General features: G+C 33.8%; 1 protein-coding gene and 1 pseudogene across 1 annotated transcript; both read right to left on the bottom strand.

Moving 5' to 3' along the window:
* Window positions 1–28: 28 nt before the first annotated feature.
* LOC125864471 (LIM domain-containing protein PLIM2b-like) lies at window positions 29–2,406 on the bottom strand. The gene is made up of 5 exons (XM_049544487.1): window positions 2,100–2,406; window positions 1,491–1,590; window positions 1,364–1,392; window positions 1,149–1,238; window positions 29–478 (listed from the first exon to the last, which is right to left on the bottom strand). The coding sequence occupies exons 1-5, from the start codon at window positions 2,232–2,234 to the stop codon at window positions 194–196; spliced, it is 639 nt and encodes a 212-aa protein (XP_049400444.1). The 5' UTR covers window positions 2,235–2,406; the 3' UTR covers window positions 29–193.
* Window positions 2,407–4,095: 1,689 nt separating this feature from the next.
* LOC125863644 (desmethyl-deoxy-podophyllotoxin synthase-like) lies at window positions 4,096–15,431 on the bottom strand (annotated as a pseudogene).
* Window positions 15,432–16,353: the final 922 nt, after the last annotated feature.

The following is a 16,353-nucleotide window of genomic DNA, read 5'->3' as shown; positions in this document are numbered from 1 at the left end:
CAAGCTCAAAATTAAAAGAAAGGTAAAGTGAAGAATAAAAAATCCAGGAAAGTAATTTGATTACAATAAGAGGGTTTATCTATTGATCACAAAAAGAAAAGGAAAAGCTTTATTTACTGATCAGAAACATACAAACAAATTTGGATTATTTTTAATTATAATAAAAATTCATTAATAATCCAATATCTTAGGGTTATTCTTGTGACTCTTCCTGATGAGGTTCCTTTTCTGGTTGCTCATCTGTTTTTGTATCCTCATCTTCAACTACTTCATTAGCTGCTGCTTGATCAGCATTCTTCTTATTATTTGCAGCTTCAAGAACATGTTGATAAGTGCCTTTCTCCATGAAAAGTTGTGCAAAATGATGTTTGCAATAGAGGATTCCATCAAGTGATGCATATGTTGCATGTGTAAGTGGACACCCTCCATGAGCACATTTGAAACATGACTTGTGGAATGATTCTCCCTCCATTGTCACCTATAACATAAGTTTCAACATCCATCTTATCAATCACTATATATTCCTCCCCCCCCCCNCCCCCCCCCCCCCCCCCCCTCTTATAATCACCGTTGTTGTTTGGTACGACGAAAGTCATTTTTTATCAGGAGGACATTTTCTAGTGTTTAGTTACCAAAACATATTTTCGAAGGAAAATAGTTTTCATCAAAATGGTGAAAATGACTTCCCTTAGTGAGTACATTAAATGCAAGCTTTATAATATGGGCTTAAAAGGACTCAATAACTTTTGTCCTATTCTTATGTATGTAGCTTAAAAATCAACTAACTATATATACAAAAATAAAATTCAAAATTAATCCAATTACTAGTACTTGTGGTTACTATCCTAAAAATTCACAACCCATGAAATTCAAATTCTGAATCTATCACTGTCTTTGCCCTTATTTGTAGAAAGAATCATTTTTCCAACAATTATTTAACTTTTAACTTTATACTATCTGTTCAAACTAACACTTAGACATTTTTATTAATCTTAATTACACAAAAGTTTCATAAAAACATTCTTCACTCACCAATAAAACAACAAAAAAACGTCTTTATAGAGAATGATTTCCGTCATACCAAACACATGGTAACTAGTGAAGGGGCTTATTTTTTTAAAAAAATAAAAATAAATAATGAATCTAACCTTTTCAAGTGGATAGACAGTTTTGGTGCAGGCTGCACATTTGTCTTGGGTTCCAGAAAACATGGCAGAGAGTTTGCTTGGAGTTCTTGCCTACACAAAATTTTACAGACTATTAGGATGGTTTAAGGAAACATAAAATATAATTTTTCAAAATTTCAAATTTCATTTTATAATAAAACTTGATGAAAATGTACTTAATTAATAGCATAACGTACCAATGCATTTTCCTTGTCAGGCTTTGGTGCTGAAATGTTAATTAAAAGGACAAAAATAATTAGTAAAAATGAATTTAAAAAATTAATTGGTATGTATTATGTAAATTATATGAAAAGAATGTCTCACAAGTCTGAAAGTTCTTGCTAAAGTTTCCACATTCCTTAAAAAGTTGTTCAAAATGTGTCTTGCAATAGAGGACTCCATCCATGGAGGAGTAGTTGCTCATCTACATCACATTATATTAAATGTCATATTATTATCCCATGATCATAATATAAAAAAGAAGTACAAAAAAAATTGTTGATCATCTCATGATCTATTGAACAACAATTTAAATTCTCTAGCGAAAGCCTGAATAATCGAGGAGGATTGAGGTATATTGACCCCCAATATAAAACTACTCATATGTGACATGCTTAAATGGAATGACATAGATAGTAAAGATTCATATAATTAATTCCGGCAATTACTTGCCTGAAATTGAGGCGTGGAATTTGTTGTTGTTGATTTGATGTGAAGAGGAGCGATATCTTGCTAACTTTTAGTGGTGTTTTGAGATAAAAAGGACAAACTTCTTTTAGTCAATTTCTTGAAAAGTAGGTGTGGCATATTGCAACAACAACAATAACCATGCCTCAATTTCAAGTAACCTACTGCCTATTATAATGAATTCTCACTGTCCATGTCGTGATAATTACTTATTTTAAAAGAAAAGATAAAAGAAGATGCACCAACCACAAGAGTTCCTTTGCAATGTGTGCATTTGAAGCAAGATTTATGATAAGTTATTCCATCAGCAGACAACAAATCAACAAAGTAAACAGTCTTATCACAAGCTTTGCATTTATCCAATGTTCCTGTGAATGACATTTTTTAATATTTTTTTTATTGTCTTCTTTGCTTTTGTTTGAAATTCAATCTCAATAACTTTTTTAAAACAGAGTTAGAAATGGCAGAGGGAAGAAAAAATTCAACAAGAAATGCTCTTCTGCCCAATTTTTTTGGTTATTGAGATTAAACAAACAACAAAGAAAAGCTTGTGTAATAGAGAGATTCATTAACTTTTCCAATGGGAAATAATTAGTTGAATTCTTCTATATCAACCGATAATTTTCGGACACGTGATTGGGAGATCAAAATATTAGGAGGTACAATTTACCTCTCATTCTCTTGAATTTGAGTGAAATAAGGACCTTCTTTGAATCTTTCTCTTTGTTACAACATTGTAATTTAATCCATTCTCGGTAGTTAAGTTAGTTCAAACTTGGTATTTTCGTTAAAAAAAATAATTTAAAAAGAGGACTATACGTCATTTTTCTAACTAGTTATGAGCCCATTTGGCTTGACTGAAAAAAAAATGAAGAATCGAAACTTGAGACTGGCTTTCAAAAGTTATCAATATGAAACCTTACTTTGACTTCTTGGCTCGTCCAACCTAGCAACATTCATGAATTGCTAGTTCAACTGACCAGAAGAAGTTGAGAAGTAACAAGCGCGGTGTTTTCTTTCTATCACTCTCATCTAACAACATTGAGTAAAATTTGGGGTAATATATATCCTCTCATTTTTATGAAATCATATGAAGAATTTAAAATATATCCTCTACATAATAGTAGCGTTATATATGTGTGTAACCATAGATACTAATTAGATCAATTTGAATATATGATCCACTAAAAATTAACAGAAACTAGAGGCATTTGGCAAAGAATATTAGGGAGAAACAATACATTATTAATAAAATTTCCCAAATGAGATAAGCCCCTGAGTCCAACAAAGGATCATAAAGTAGTGATATTACAAAGAAAAGATCGAAATAAATAAAATGCACGTACTAGTTATTATAGTGGTTCCTTCTTTTCCTAGAAAACGACTCAAATTGTTTTTTACTGTTATTTGTAGTTTTGATGATTTGACAAACCCAGGGACCTTGTGAAGGGGTTTGATCCCTTGTGCACATATACACACAACTGTCAGGCTGGAAAAAGTACAATTGGTTGGTGCACAGTCTCCAACTGTGGCAGAAGTGGTAGAAATCTCGGCCAATGGCATGGCCTCGAAGGTTGTGACTATTCTTTATAAAGATTATGTCCAATAGTCATAACCTCAGTTTTTGCAACTTGAAAACACTCAAGAACTCTTGCAAAGGCTGACACTCAAGTGAAGAATCATCCTCAAGAACAACAGGGACCTGATAGAGCTGCAAGCTTAGGTGTCTTAGGATTATTTCTTCTGCACGTACATTGTAAATCTGTTCCTAATCTATAAAGGATTCAGATATTGTGTTCGGTTTCTAAAAGTCTAAATCAGTTAAGGTTAACAAATTTAGTGGGCAGCATTGTGTGCTGCTTAGTCAAAGTCTAAGTCATCCGGAGAGTGGTGGTTTAGTAGGCAACCTACGTGTTGCTTAGTTGAAGTCTAAGTTGTCTAGTGGTGATAGCTTAGTGGGCAGAATGACATCTGCTTAGGCTCTTCAAGTAATAGAGTTATTACTTGGTTGTGAGATTAATAACTTCTTCTCACGTTGGTTGTAACTGTGGTTCACTTTTGCTTAAGAAGATTAGTGAAGTTGAAAATCCTGTGTGACAGGTCGTGGTTTTACTCCCTTGAGCAAGGAGGTTTCCACGTAAACTGCTTGTGTCTTGTTTACTTCTGTACTTGTTCTTTATTACTGCTTGTAATGAGTCAAGGGACCTGGTCCATTGACTGACAAGTGGACGCACACATTCTATCATTTACGTTCACTCGTATTCCCATAAGGAATTCCAATTACATGCAAGTTGGTTTTCTTCCTTACTGTTTCACCAAAAGCCTCTGTCATGTCAAGGTTGCTTGGTTCAATTCCATTTGGTAGTTTCCAGTCAAAATGAAACAAAAGCTGAGCAAGTGGAAGTTCAAGATTTGAAATTCCAAACAAAATTCCTGGACATGCTCTCCTTCTAGCACCAAATGGTATGAACTCAAAGTTATTCCCTTTGAAATCGAGTGTCGAATTCCAATGTCTTTCTGGTTCAAAGCATTCAGCATTTTCGGCCTGCGCCTGCTCCATTACCTGTGGATTCTTCATCAGTTCTGCCATTGCCCACTCTAAGGCTGTCGATGATGTGTCAGTCCCCGCAATAAATGTTTCCTGAGAATGCAATTATAGTTAATACTTAAGAAGGGCCTGTTAATGTCCTTAATTAATTAATAATGACATTATTTGTCTAAGCTACACTTTATCGCTCCTTAAACGTCTCTCTAACTTAGCATTCCACTGATTGGAACAATAAGGGAATATCTAAAAGGAAGTTCAAATTGTTCAGCCTGCAATACCTTGAAACAGAATAACTAAAATGAAGTTTAACCTTTGTATAGCTTGTAAATGAATGAATTAGAAATAGATGTGCTGAGTCTTGTAGCAGTTATTCTTCATCGGATACCTATAATTATATCTCAGCTGAGTTGATCGCGTAAATAGTTCTTTTTCACTATCTGTATATAGAAGTTAAAATCAAGTCGTAAGCTTTCTAAAACATTAAAGTAAAAGTGAGATTCTGTAAAAACATACCAAAATGACAGCTTTGATTGTGTCAGTTGTGATAGGAACTTCAAGGTCACCACTTTCTTGAACTCTCAATAGTACATCTACAAGATCTTCCTTGTGCATCTTGTCCTTACAATCGATTGTTAACATGAGTTTCCTTGCAGCTTTATGCTCTTGGAGAACGCTTTCTAAAATCTTGTCGATTTGGTGATGTATTTTCTCCATTGCAGCCTTTGCACCACTTAGAGGATGGAGAAATTTGAGTTAAGGGAATGTGCCTGGCAAGTCAAATCCACCTGCCAGATCAACTATTTTCCTCAAGGTAGCGATAAATTCATCTTGATTCTCGAGTTTCCTACCAAATGCTGCCCTGGCAATTATGTTGTTTGTCAAAGTAAATATCATCTGACTTAGATTGATGGTAGTACCAGAAAGGTTCGAGGAAATCGTCTTGATGAGATCCTCCACTTCCTCTTGTCTTATCGACTTAAATGACTGTACGCGTTTGACATTAAGTAGCTCTGCAACACATATTTTTCTAAGCTGCCTCCAATGATCACCATAAGGATAAAATGTAATCTGAGTACTATTGTATCCAATTATATCTGCAACAAGAATTTTCGGCCTATCTGCAAAAACAAGATCATGTGTTTTCATAGCATCTTTCACAATAACAGTAGGACCTTCACCAAATCTTAGGTGCATAATCGGTCCGTATTCATTAGCCATGTCTCTCAAAGTATGATGAGGGAGTGATCCCATTAACTGATGCAAGTTCCCGATAAGAGGAAGTTTTCGTGGACCAGGGGGTAAATTTGGCCCTTTTCCTCTCTTGGATTCCCTCATTAGCTTAATAGCAATGACTAGAAAGAGTAGAAAGCTAAGAAATATAGAGAATTGGGAGAATAGAAGCTCCACTTCAATGAGATTTAGTTACGTGAATACAACTTTTACAATGTTAAGCTTTATAGAAGAGTTTCAAGAATTAAATAATATCTCAATTTCTTGTTCTCTAGTGCAAGTTGTTACTGTAATCATCATTGGAATTGTTACTGCAGAACTCTATTCCTTTATCTTGATGAGAGTATCAAATTGATCAATCATAGAGTTTTGGAAGTTTACCTCCTTAAATCTTAAACTATATATATCTTCAAGTAACATTATTTCTATTTATATCAATCATATATAATCTTAGTCATGCCTTTATAGACAGGAACATAGGGTAATTTTAACTGTGTCTGGATGAGTGTTGCAACATAGTAAGACATGTGATATGTATTTACCATACACAACTATAGTTTCTATCAACTGTATTTTATATTTGTATTCTGTCAATTGTATTCTATCAAATATAAGTGGGAGATTTGTATCAAGCGAGAGATGGTAGAGATCTCTCTTTTTCCTTTTCATACTCAGACTCTTTGTACATCTGAACGAGGGAGAAATATAATATTGTATCAACTGTATTAAAGAGTATACAAAACATGATACAAATGTATAACAAGGATAAGATAAAATTGAATACATTGACACAAAATCTATAGCCATTATACACTCAAATACATTAATATATAGTGAATACATAAGGAAAAATACAGTTGATGATTATATTCGTTGATACAATTGATACATAGTGAATACACAGGGAACATATACACCTGACGGTTATATAAATTTTATTCGTTGATACAATTGTATTTGTTGATACAAATTGTATTTTTTAATGCACTTGATACAATTATATTCGTAATACAAATCAATTATATCTGTTGGTAAAAATCAATTGTATTCATGACATAACCTCATACAACAAATATAATACATATCCATTCATTCTCTCTCCCTCTCAAATATCTCACGTCTCTCTTCCCTCTCCCATTATCCTTCACCACTTTCCTCCTAATATGTAAGTATGAATCGTAACTAAGCAAACTATAATTATAGATTTTCTAATCATGCCCAAACTAAAGTCATTTTTGAAATTACATAATAAGACAAACATGTGACATGTATTCACTATACAGAACTATAGTATAAAAGAATTACAATTCATAGCAATATTTAGGATTTTATAGCAAATTTCTATCTCCTTCGACTCTCCCCTCTCCTTCTCTTTGTATCTCCGGTCCAATACAAGTTTCAGATTGCAAAAGAAGCTGTATCAATTATATTCTGGCAACTGTATTTTGTATCAACTATAGTTGAGAGATTTGTATTAAGCAAGAGATGGCGGAGACCTCCCTTATTCGTCTTCTCCTCTTTTATTTCAAAGTCAGACTCTCAATATGCCTAAATGAGGGAAAAATACAATATTATATCAATTGTATTCTAAAAGAGTATGGATGTTTGCTGAGTTCTTGAGGTGAGGATCTTGCGAATGAGTGTAATTCTTGAGGGATTTTGAGTAGTTTTCATGCACTTGTGTTGAGTTAATAAATCTAAGGAAGTTTGGAAGAAATCGATTGATTCTAGGTGAATTAGGATAAAAAATTGAGAAGAAAAATTCATCGGGATATCCTGGAATTTGGCTGGGGCGGAGCGCTCTTGTTGCGCCTGAGGGGCTGGCACCCTGCGCCTGCAGTGTGTAACATCTCGCATGTAGAAATGACTATAAAGAGTTTAAAATATGAAAATATTGATTTTTGGAAAGAATAAGGAAATCTGAAATTTTTTGTCTAAGTTAAGAAAGTGAGTTTTGGCCATTTGAAAATGGCCATAAATCCTAGCTCAGGATGAGTTAGGAGCAGCTCTTGATATGGTTGGAAAGCCCTTGGAGATATCTTTCCAACGCCGCCAAGTTTGCACAATTTCAACATTATATGAGTGAGATATGCCTTTAAGAAGTTGGGTTGTTGGATTGAGGAAAGTCCCAATCCGGAATTAAGGAAGGGCAAAGTAGTCTTTTCTCTAATTTTTTTCCTAATTCGTTTTTATGGATTTATTGGGGTAAAAACTTATTTTTGTCAGATTAGAAAAATTAAATTCACGCTTAGGGCTTGGAGAAAAGAGAAAAGAAGAAAGAAAGGGAGAAAAGCCAAGATTTCGCCAAGAACTGCGAGTGTTTGGAGTGGAATTCGTCGGGGGTGATCCCTATTAAGGTATGTGAGATCACATAGTGTTGGGTTAGTTCACCCACACGTCAAACTTGTTTCAATTCAGAAAATTTGGAGTTGTTTGAATGTTAAGAAAGTGAAGTTCTTGAAGAACATTGTTGAATTCTTGTTGGTAGATTGTTGAATGCCTAGTGTTGATTTGATTCGTGTTTCTGGGTTGTTTTTCGAGTTAAATCTATTGGGTATTGAGGTTACAAATGATCCTAAGTGTTTGGGGAAAGAACCATGGAAGTTAGGAGGGTTTAGAGATGAAAAGCGGAGAAGAAAAATCGTCAAAAACCTGGGGAAGGGGGTGGGGCGTCGCGCCAGCCAGCGCGCCGCAAAAGGGGCTATGAAGTTCACCCTCTAGGGCGACGCGCCAGCCAGCGCGCCCCAGCAATTCCTCTGAAGTTTGAGGGCTGGCTCCCCGCACCTCTCTGAGCGCTAGGGACGTCAGTTCTCCCCATTCTTCCCCCACCTTTTCGTACTAGTTCCTAAGTGATGTACCTATGTTTCCTAGTTGTTTCTAACACTCTAAGGTACATTTAAATATCATAAAATCATCCATAAACATGAGATCATGAAACTTGAATCCACAATCCAATTCAAGGATAAGTTAAGATCAAAGTCAAAGAAGTTAAAAGTCAAGTCTAGAAGTTAAGAAGCAAGTCAAAGCAAAGTTTCTTAAAGTTTTCAAGAGTCTTTAACAAACGTTTTAACTTCGTTTTAAAGCTCAAGTTTCAAGTTAAGCAAAGAGTAAAGAGTTGAGTCCATTTTCTCAAAAAGCTATAAGGAAACTAAGTATTCCCAAAGAGTTTATAAATGTTTTCACATTTGAGCAAGAAAAGAAAACATCGATTCCAAGAGAGTTTTTAAGCTAAGTTTTGAGTAATTATCTCAATTCAAAGAAAAAATTTTGTTTTTTTACAAACATATGAGCTAAGTATATTTTGGGAGTAGTATTGAGCACCGATATGGGGATGCGAGTTCATATTAACTCAAGTCTCCATAAACTATGTGGCCATCATGGGTAGTAAAGGATCATACTTTTTAGATGACTCCTTAAGATGCTTTTAGCATAGACTAGTGGATCCACTAAGTTAAGTGTTCTATATGATAGCAAAGTATAGGACAGTTCTGGCAGCGTGGGCAAGACGATATATCACCACTTAGGCTCATAGTGGTGGTTGTTGGTTAGAGAATCTCCCACAAAAGTTATATTACTTTTTTATATAAGTAAAGTTGAGTTTGTTATTGCTTTATCTTTAACGAATCAAGTTGTTTACACTGTATTACAAGTTTTATATATATATATTGCATGTGTTATTGCTTTATATTGAGTTCAGTTAATCATGAGTTGTACAGAGCCAAGGTAAGTGTTCCTTCTTACTATTTTCAAGCTTAAGTTGTTGTTTAGAATTCCAACTCGCATACTCGTACATTCAATGTACTGATGTCAGTTGGCCTGCATCGTCATATGATACAGACGCAGGTAACCAGGATCAACATCCAGCGCCTCGTTAATCTAGCTTGAGCATTCAGAGTCTGTTGGTGAGCCTCCTTGTATTCCGGAGGACCCCTTTTATTCGCTTTCTAGTTTAGTTCATTAGGATGTTGTGGGGTTTGTCCCAACATCCATCCCAGTTGTTTAGAGACTTCATAGACAGATAGTAGTTCAGTTGTCTTTACATTATCATTCAGATGTGTTTAAAGACTGAGTTGCCATTTTGGCTAAACTATTATTTCTTAAGTATGCATGAATTATATTTTCTTATGTTTAAGTATTCTGTTGAGTTAAGTAAGTCATGTCAAGGGTTCGCTTGAGGCTAGCAATAATCTTTGAGTGCTAGTCCCACCCAGGGTGTAGGCTCGGGGCGTGACACAGTGTGCCCCAAACCAGCCTAAAGAATTTGAGGGCTGGCACAGCGCGCCACAGCTGGGCTAGGGATGTCAAGTCCCTTCCTCCTCTGTTCTTTGTTTCGTAGTCGTTCTTTCAAAAAGTATTTTTTCTCTCTTCCTGATTTTAACTATCAAAATTACATCTAATCAATGAGAAATTATATATATCCAAATCACAATTCTTGAATTCATATTTCTAATTCAAGATAGAGTTAAGATAAAGTTCGAGGGAGTTCTTTGAGTCATTTTGAGAAAAACCTTTGAGTCCCCTTTTGAGAAAGTCCTTAAGTCAAGCTAAGAATTCCTTTGAAATTAACTATAGCTTTGAGCTAAGTTTTGAGGAAGTAAGCATGAGAATGAGAAAAGTTGTACCCAGTTCTATATTGTCATTTAGACCCTTGAGTCGAGTCGTTCATGTCCATAATTCCGCATGAACTCTATGAATTGAGTGTTCTTGATGGGAATAGCATCTTCGAGTCAGAGTTCAGAGTTCTTGAGTATTGAGTTTCTAATTCTTTTTTAAACTATATTCCTAAATATGGAATTACTATATGTTATTCATGGAGGTCCTAAAGTTGAGTCGTTCATGCTCATAATTCTGCATGAACCCCATGAGTCGAGCATTCTTGAGATGAGTAGCATCATTGAGTCCTTGAATTCTGGAGTTATTGAGTTTCGAGTATTGAGTTCTATATATGGTTATTGAAATCCTTGAATTGAGTCGTTAACGTCCATAATTCGGCATTTTGAGAAGTCTTTTACAATTGTTTATAATTTGATTAAAGACTTGAGTAAATGAGTACGAGGATGAGTAGAATCGAGTTTCATTTTTCAAACTGATTAAGGGAACTAAGTGTTCCCAAGAGTATATACTTTTACATATAACACGAGAGGAAACCTTGATTTTCAAATGACTTCATGAGGAGTTTTGAGCATAATCTCTTTTAAGAGAACCTTTTGAGTAATAATCTCAAAGTATGAGGATGAGTTATATTATTGGGAGTAGTATTGAGCACCGATATGGGGACGAGTTCAGACAACTCAAAGTCTTTCATCTCCCCCCACCCCCTTCAAATTATAATTTAGCTATTATTTTATTTTTTAAAAAAAATATTTTTTCCCACTCCACCTAATCCTCCACTTCCAATTTTTCTCATTTTGTGTTTGATATATACATATCTTTTTACGAAAGTATTGTTTACTTGCTGCCGCAAGATTTTTTTTAAAATAAAATTTTCTTTATGTTATATTTGGTACACAAGTAGAAAAAATTCATAAAAACATATGTATATACCTAACACAAAATGAGAAAATGTAAGAAAATAAATAAATTTGAAGCAGGGGGTTATATTGGGGTAGAATTTTAAATTTTAAAAAATAAAATAATATAAATTGTATAAAATTAGTTTATAAAAGGATGGGGGATTGTTCGGGGGGGGGGGGGGGGNTTAGTGGAGTGAGATAAGAAAAATAATTTAAATTTTATTTATAAAAAAAAAAGTTTTTGGGGACAGTAATACTTTAATCTCTAGTTTTAAATTAATATTATTAGTTTATTTATTTATTTTTGTCAAAATGGAACTTTTTATCCATATGGAATGTCATGTGTCAAAGTTTTTGCTAAAAAGGGAGAGAGAGTGTATTACACATATCACTAGGTGTGTTTCTCAAACTAAGAAGTGATAGTTTATGATGAAACTCATACTCTCAATAGTTTAGGTATGAACTCAAGAAAATGCATAGTTTAGGTATGTTTTTGACACTTATCTCCAAAAAAAAATTATTTTATGAAAAGTACTAGTTATATATGGTATTAGAGAATTTTTTTTTTAAAAAAAAATGGTATGATCATTTCTCAAACTTATTTTCTTAAAAAACAATATTAAATTTGCATTCTAACCTTTAAACAAGTGTCACAACTTTGAGAAGTTGCAACTCTTCATTAACTTTTTAGAAAGCCCTAAAAAGAAAGTTGCACTCATTCCTTCACTTTGCTTTCTAATATTTTAGAACCAAAAATCATCCTTCAATAAAAAAAATGAAGAAATTTTGTTATTAAATATTAAAGTAAAATACACATTACTTTTGATCAAATTAAAAGAATAGTATCTTCTCTTTTTTTAAAAGACATTGTACTATAAAAGTACAAGTACTACAAATGTTACACTTCCAAAATTATATATATTTATATATATATGACATGCCTGCTTCTAGCAAGGGTAATTTTGAAATTTCAAAAATTATGTTGTTTCTATCAATGGTACTGAACTGCTTATGAACTTGCACTGTTTCTCCTTTAAGACCAAGCTATCTCTTATTTATTTCTTTTTTTTTATCCTTCAACAGACTTATTTGAATAGAGAAAGGTGGGCCCAATTATATTTTATTTTCACACTCTCACTAAGGAGCCTTTTTATTTCTCTTCACAAAATATTTTATAAAATAGAAAATACAAGCCCTACTTTGAACATGTACTCCCACGTGCTACTTTTTGCAATTATTTTAAAGAGATGAGTTACGCGTATCCATTATCAATTTATATATGTGACATCATCATAGTACTTTATCCTCTAATTTTTAGCTATTTTGTACTTCCTCCGTCGGTCAATTATACTATTTTTTTTATGTCCAACAATATTTGTCCACGTTATGAAATTAATGAAAAATTTTACACTTAGTTTCTAATTTATCCTTATCATTAATTATAGTCATTTCTCAATTATTTTTTTCAAGACATTATATTTATTATATTCAAAGGATGATATAGTAAAATTATCCTTCCATTTATAGGTTCTTAAGAAATGTACAAAATCAATAGTGGACAAGTATTGTTGGACAAATAGAGTATTAACTTGCCATATTATTTGAGAAGTAATAAATAAAGTATTGATTTTAATGTATTATTTCTCAAATTGATTGAGTAATAAATATAAAAAGCTTTTCTAAAAATTACATAAAATACTATAAAACAATTTAAAATATTTGAAAGTCATATAAAACTTGATTAACTCTCCAAAGTTTATATGTGTCACATAAATTGAGACAAAGGAAGTAATATATTATTTAAAATTATGAAAATACTATAAGTAACAATAATTAACAATTATAAAAATTTGGCTGGCTCTCCAAATTTTATCGATATCACATAAATTAGGACACTAGAATAACACATATTGGGCCTGGTGTTGGCACTGGCTCATATATCTAGTATTCATAATAATACACTACATATAGAAGTTCAACTTTAGTCACTTGTATATGTATATAAATGAGATAAATATTGAAAACACCCCTAAATTTGGCGTGAATTATTACTTTAGTCCTCCAACTATTGACAACCTTAAAACATCCTTCTACTTGATTAAGTGAATTTAAAAACACTTCTCTTATGTCACGTGTGCATATATGTAGAATTTTCTGCTGACGTGGCGTACACGTAGATATATGTAATAGAAATTTTTTTAAAGAACATTTAAATAATTAAATGTTTAGAATTTAGCAATTTAAGAAGATAAAAGATTTTGTTTCCCTTATCACACTACTTCATCCTCTATCCAGAACCCCTAGCCTCACACCTCACTACCCACCCACCCAAAAAAAATCTTTTAAACTTTTTTCTTGACGGGGAGAGGAGTGAGATAAGAAAAAAATATATTTGATTTTAAAAGTAATTTTTTTAAGTCGGGAGTCGGGATACTTGGTGGTGTTTGAAAAAAACTTTTAAATTTTTTTGAGGGGTGAGTGGGTGAGGGTGGGTGGTGGGTTTGGGGTACCTGGGTAGGGGATGAGGTGATGTAAGAAAAAAAATTCAAAAAAATCTTTTGTACTAAATTTTAGCATTTAATTATTTGAATGTTTTTTTTTTTACTATATATGTGTGTACACTCAACAGAAAATTCCACATATACGCATAGGTGGATGACATATGGCATACCATGAATGTTTTTAAATTACTTAATCAAGTAGAGGGGTGTTTTTAAAGCTGACAATAGTTGAGGGACTAAAGTAATAATTCACACTAAGTTTAGAGGTATTTTCAATACATATGTCACGCTCCGAGCCTACACACTGGATATGGCCGGCATTCGAGAACCATTGTTGGTTCCCAACTGAACCTTGGCGTGACTCAATACTCAGCGGAAGACTTACTCAACAATATAGGAACTCAAATGCAAAGATTTAACTCAAATATCTCAAAGTAATTATCTAAGAATATTTAGAGAAACATTCAACTGGCCAAAAGAGGCAACTCAAGTCTTAAGCATTTAACAGTGGAAATGAACAAGACTCCTCAAAACACTACTGTCTATCTTGAATCCTATAACAACTATGATGGAAGTCGGGACAAGATCCACGATATCCTAACAAGACTGAAAGTAAATGTGGAACTCTCCGAAGCAAGAAGGCTCACCAAAGCAACTCTGGAACTGCAAGTGGTATCAACAGAGAGCCAGTTGATGACCCTGATTATCTGTATCTGCATCATGAAAAATGCAAGCCAATGGCGTCAGTACATGGAATGTACGAGCATGCAAGGGGAACTCTAAAGGACAAACATAAGCTTGAACTGATAAAAAGGAAGAACATACTCATCTCATCACAACTCAACTCAACTAAAAAATACTCAACTCAAATTCAATATAAAAGCAACAATAAAAATGTAGTATAAAGAAAGCGTTTAAACCAGTGGATAATAACTCAATGTATTTAAAAATAGAATAATAACTCGTTTGCTCTTATTTGGAAGATTCTCTAATCTATAACCATCACTATGAGCTATATGATGATACAACGTCTCCCCCATGCTGCCAGAACTATCCAATACCTTGTCGGAATATAAGACATCCTCAACTAAGTGGATTCACTAAGATATGCTTAAAAGTAATAAGGAATCATCTAAAAAGTATAACCATTTACCTATGTTGGCATACATTGTTTATGAGGACTTTAAGTTGTCTGGACTCGTCCCCACATCAGTGCTCAATACTACTCCCAATAATATAACTCATGTTCATATGTTTAAAAACACTTTCTCATCCTCAAACTTTGATATTATTACTCAAAAGGTTCTCTTAAAAGAGATAGTACCAAATAACCCCTTATGAACTCATTTGGAATAAAAGTTTCCTCTCATTTTAAATGTAAAACATTTACTCTTGGAAATACTTAGTTCCCTTATATTCATTTTGAAAAAAATGAATTCAACGCTCCTCATCCTCATACTCATTTACTTTAGTCTTTATTCAAGTTTAAAAAGATTGAAAAAAACTTCTCAAAGACTTTCTCGAATTCTTACTCTTAATCTTTACTTTAATTTGAAAAGTGAAATTAAGAGACATGATTAGGATATATGAAGGATCTCTCGATGATTTATGAAGATTTAGATAGTTCGAATTAAGAAAAGACTAAAAACTCGACGTAAGTACAGAACGAGAACAGAGAAAGAAAGTAGTCTGATGCTCCAAGCGCATGGCTAGCATGTCGCGCCATGCATCCATTTACTGGGGGTCTAATTGGGCGCATTGATGGCACATCGCGCCAAGACCCCATTTATTGGGTGTCTGATTGGGTGCACTGCTGCACTTCGGAACAGGCCCCCATTTACTGGCTCTGATTGGGCACACTGCTGGCGCGTTGTGCCAGGACCCCTAGCGCTATAGGGGCGCGCCGCACCAGCCCAAACCCAGAAATCCGACTAATTTTCTTCTTCGATTTTTGGCCCTAACTCGCATAGAATAGATTGGTTTCTTCCAAACTCCCTTAGATTAATTAACCCAACACAAGTAAACCAAAATCCACTCGAAAATCCCTCAAGAACAACCTTCATTGGCAAGATCCTCACCTTAAAACTCAACAAAACCCCATTATCAAAGAATAAAGCACAAATCTCAAAGAACTCAATATACTCAATTTCATGGATGAATTTGAAATTTGAAAACGCATGATTTAGCTGTTTCTAAGATCGAGGTGTTACAACATATCTCTATATAAATACAAATTATCACATGTATCTATTATACAAAATTTTGGGCCTTTTCTCATTTAAGTCGGTCTAAACCACCTAAAACTCACACCGCAGTAGCCTCTATCCTATCAACCCACTAGCTATTGGGGAGATGAAATCTCTGATTAACTTAGATGAAATGATGAGAAGCCAATCTCCCTCACTACTCCTAGCGGAACCCAAACCTAGCCTGTCCTCTCAATCCATTAATTCATGAGGAACCCAAACCTAATCCTACAATTGCGACTCAAGCCACTTTCTCTTCAGAAATGAAATCTCCGATCATTATGTATCTCCTTTTATCAACGGGAATCGAGATCAAGTTGTGAAACGCCGCCAATCTTCTTCTTACTAGCCCTGCAGTGACGACAACAACCAGGTATTTGATTCTTTCATCGTTGTGGTAAAATCAAAAATAATATCGGTTAATCCCTTTTAATAAACAAATTTTTACAAATTTATTTAAAA

This window comes from Solanum stenotomum, chromosome 5, assembly GCF_019186545.1.
Source record: "Solanum stenotomum isolate F172 chromosome 5, ASM1918654v1, whole genome shotgun sequence".
Lineage (NCBI taxonomy): Eukaryota > Viridiplantae > Streptophyta > Magnoliopsida > Solanales > Solanaceae > Solanum > Solanum stenotomum.
This window is presented reverse-complemented; position numbering and strand designations above follow the sequence as displayed.